This window comes from Mus caroli, chromosome 9 (assembly GCF_900094665.2).
Source record: "Mus caroli chromosome 9, CAROLI_EIJ_v1.1, whole genome shotgun sequence".
Taxonomy (NCBI): domain Eukaryota; kingdom Metazoa; phylum Chordata; class Mammalia; order Rodentia; family Muridae; genus Mus; species Mus caroli.
In genome coordinates this window covers 35222172-35223670 of record NC_034578.1, presented here as the reverse complement: position 1 = coordinate 35223670, position 1499 = coordinate 35222172, and the positions used below count along the sequence as shown (strand labels likewise).

At 37.6% G+C, this 1499-nt stretch overlaps 1 protein-coding gene across 1 annotated transcript; it reads right to left on the bottom strand.

The window, feature by feature from the left end:
* Positions 1-560: 560 nt before the first annotated feature.
* On the bottom strand, positions 561-1499 carry LOC110302253 (olfactory receptor 8D2). The gene has a single exon (XM_021173091.1). It carries the CDS (start codon positions 1485-1487, stop codon positions 561-563), a length of 927 nt encoding a protein of 308 aa, XP_021028750.1. The 5' UTR covers positions 1488-1499.

Below are 1499 nucleotides of genomic sequence, written 5' to 3'. Positions count from 1 at the left end.
GGCTTAAATTAACAGGAGCTTATTAAAAGACAACTCCAGACAGATATTTAAAATTAAATATACCTGGCCCAAACATATTTGAACGACAGTTCTCTACTTCTACATGGTATAAGAGGAGACTTAAATTGTTCTGAGATTCTTGAAGCTTCTGGAATGCTTTGTTATATGACTGCATCACTCCAGTTTCTATTTTTTGGCCATAATGGGAAAATTCTGTATATGAATTAGCTCATGTGGTCAACCTTCAAGAAGACCTTTCTTCAAACGTAGTTGTTATTGTTATTGTCCACCAAATGATGTTTAGTTTTATTATAATCATAATATTTTCTTATTCAAAAACCATCCTCTTTAACTAATTTCTATTACATGAAATTATTTGCAAAGATTATAGTATCTATTACAAAACTATATTGTTTGATAATTTACAAAAATGTATCAGATATTCTCAAACATAATAGAGTAATTTCTCAAAAAGAGACAACTATTTTCTCTGGAGGAAAGTAAGCATGCAACGAACCTATGAGAATGTCTCCTGTTTCATTTATTATTTCTCTCAATTTTCAGGATAACTGCCTTCCACCAACCATCTTTTTCAGTGCATTCTTTACATCCTTGTTCCTCAGACTGTATATGAGGGGATTTAGCATTGGGATCACTGTGGTGTAGAACACTGAGGACACTTTCTCCTGTTCCATATTATTACTGGAAGGTGGCTTGAAATACATGAAAGTAATTGATCCAAAGAAGATTCCCACAGCCATAATGTGGGAGCTACAGGTGCCAAATGCTTTGGAACGTCCTTCGTTGGAGCGGATGCGAAGAATGCTTGTTAGAATGAAAGCATAAGAGATGATGACAGCCAGTGTAGGTGCTAGGGTATTAACTCCACCAATAATAAACAACAGTACCTCGTTGATATGGGTGCTTGAGCAAGACAGAGTCAACAAAGGTAGAATATCACAAAAATAGTGCCTGATAATATGAGACCCACAGAAGGACAACATTGTCATACGGGTTGTATGGACAGTAGCCCCAAAGAAGCCCAGGGAGTATACCACAGCCATCATTATGGAACAGACCTTGTGGGACATGACAATGTTATAAAGCAGTGGGCTACAGATGGCAACATAGCGGTCATAGGCCATGGCTGTCAGCAGGTAGCCTTCTGCAATAACAAAAATGAGGAAGAAATAAAGCTGAGTCATGCACTCCAAAAAGGAGATTGTGTTTTTCTCACATACAAAGTTCACCAACATCTTTGGTGTAATGACAGAGGAATAGCAGAGGTCAATGAAGGATAAGTGACTGAGAAAATAATACATTGGAGAGTGAAGTTGAGAACTAATGGTGATTAAGAGGATCATGCCCAAGTTTCCCACCACTGTGATCACATATATTGCCAGAAACAAGAGGAACAGTGGGAGCTGAAGCTCTGGGCGTTTTGTTAGTCCTTCGAGGATAAAATCAATCACTGAAGAATGGTTCATAGTAGTAATTTC

Bases quoted from the DNA above. Each gene is read 5' to 3' on its own strand.
- LOC110302253 (XM_021173091.1), bottom strand. From the start codon at position 1,487: ATGAACCATTCTTCAGTGATTGATTTTATCCTCGAAGGACTAACAAAA.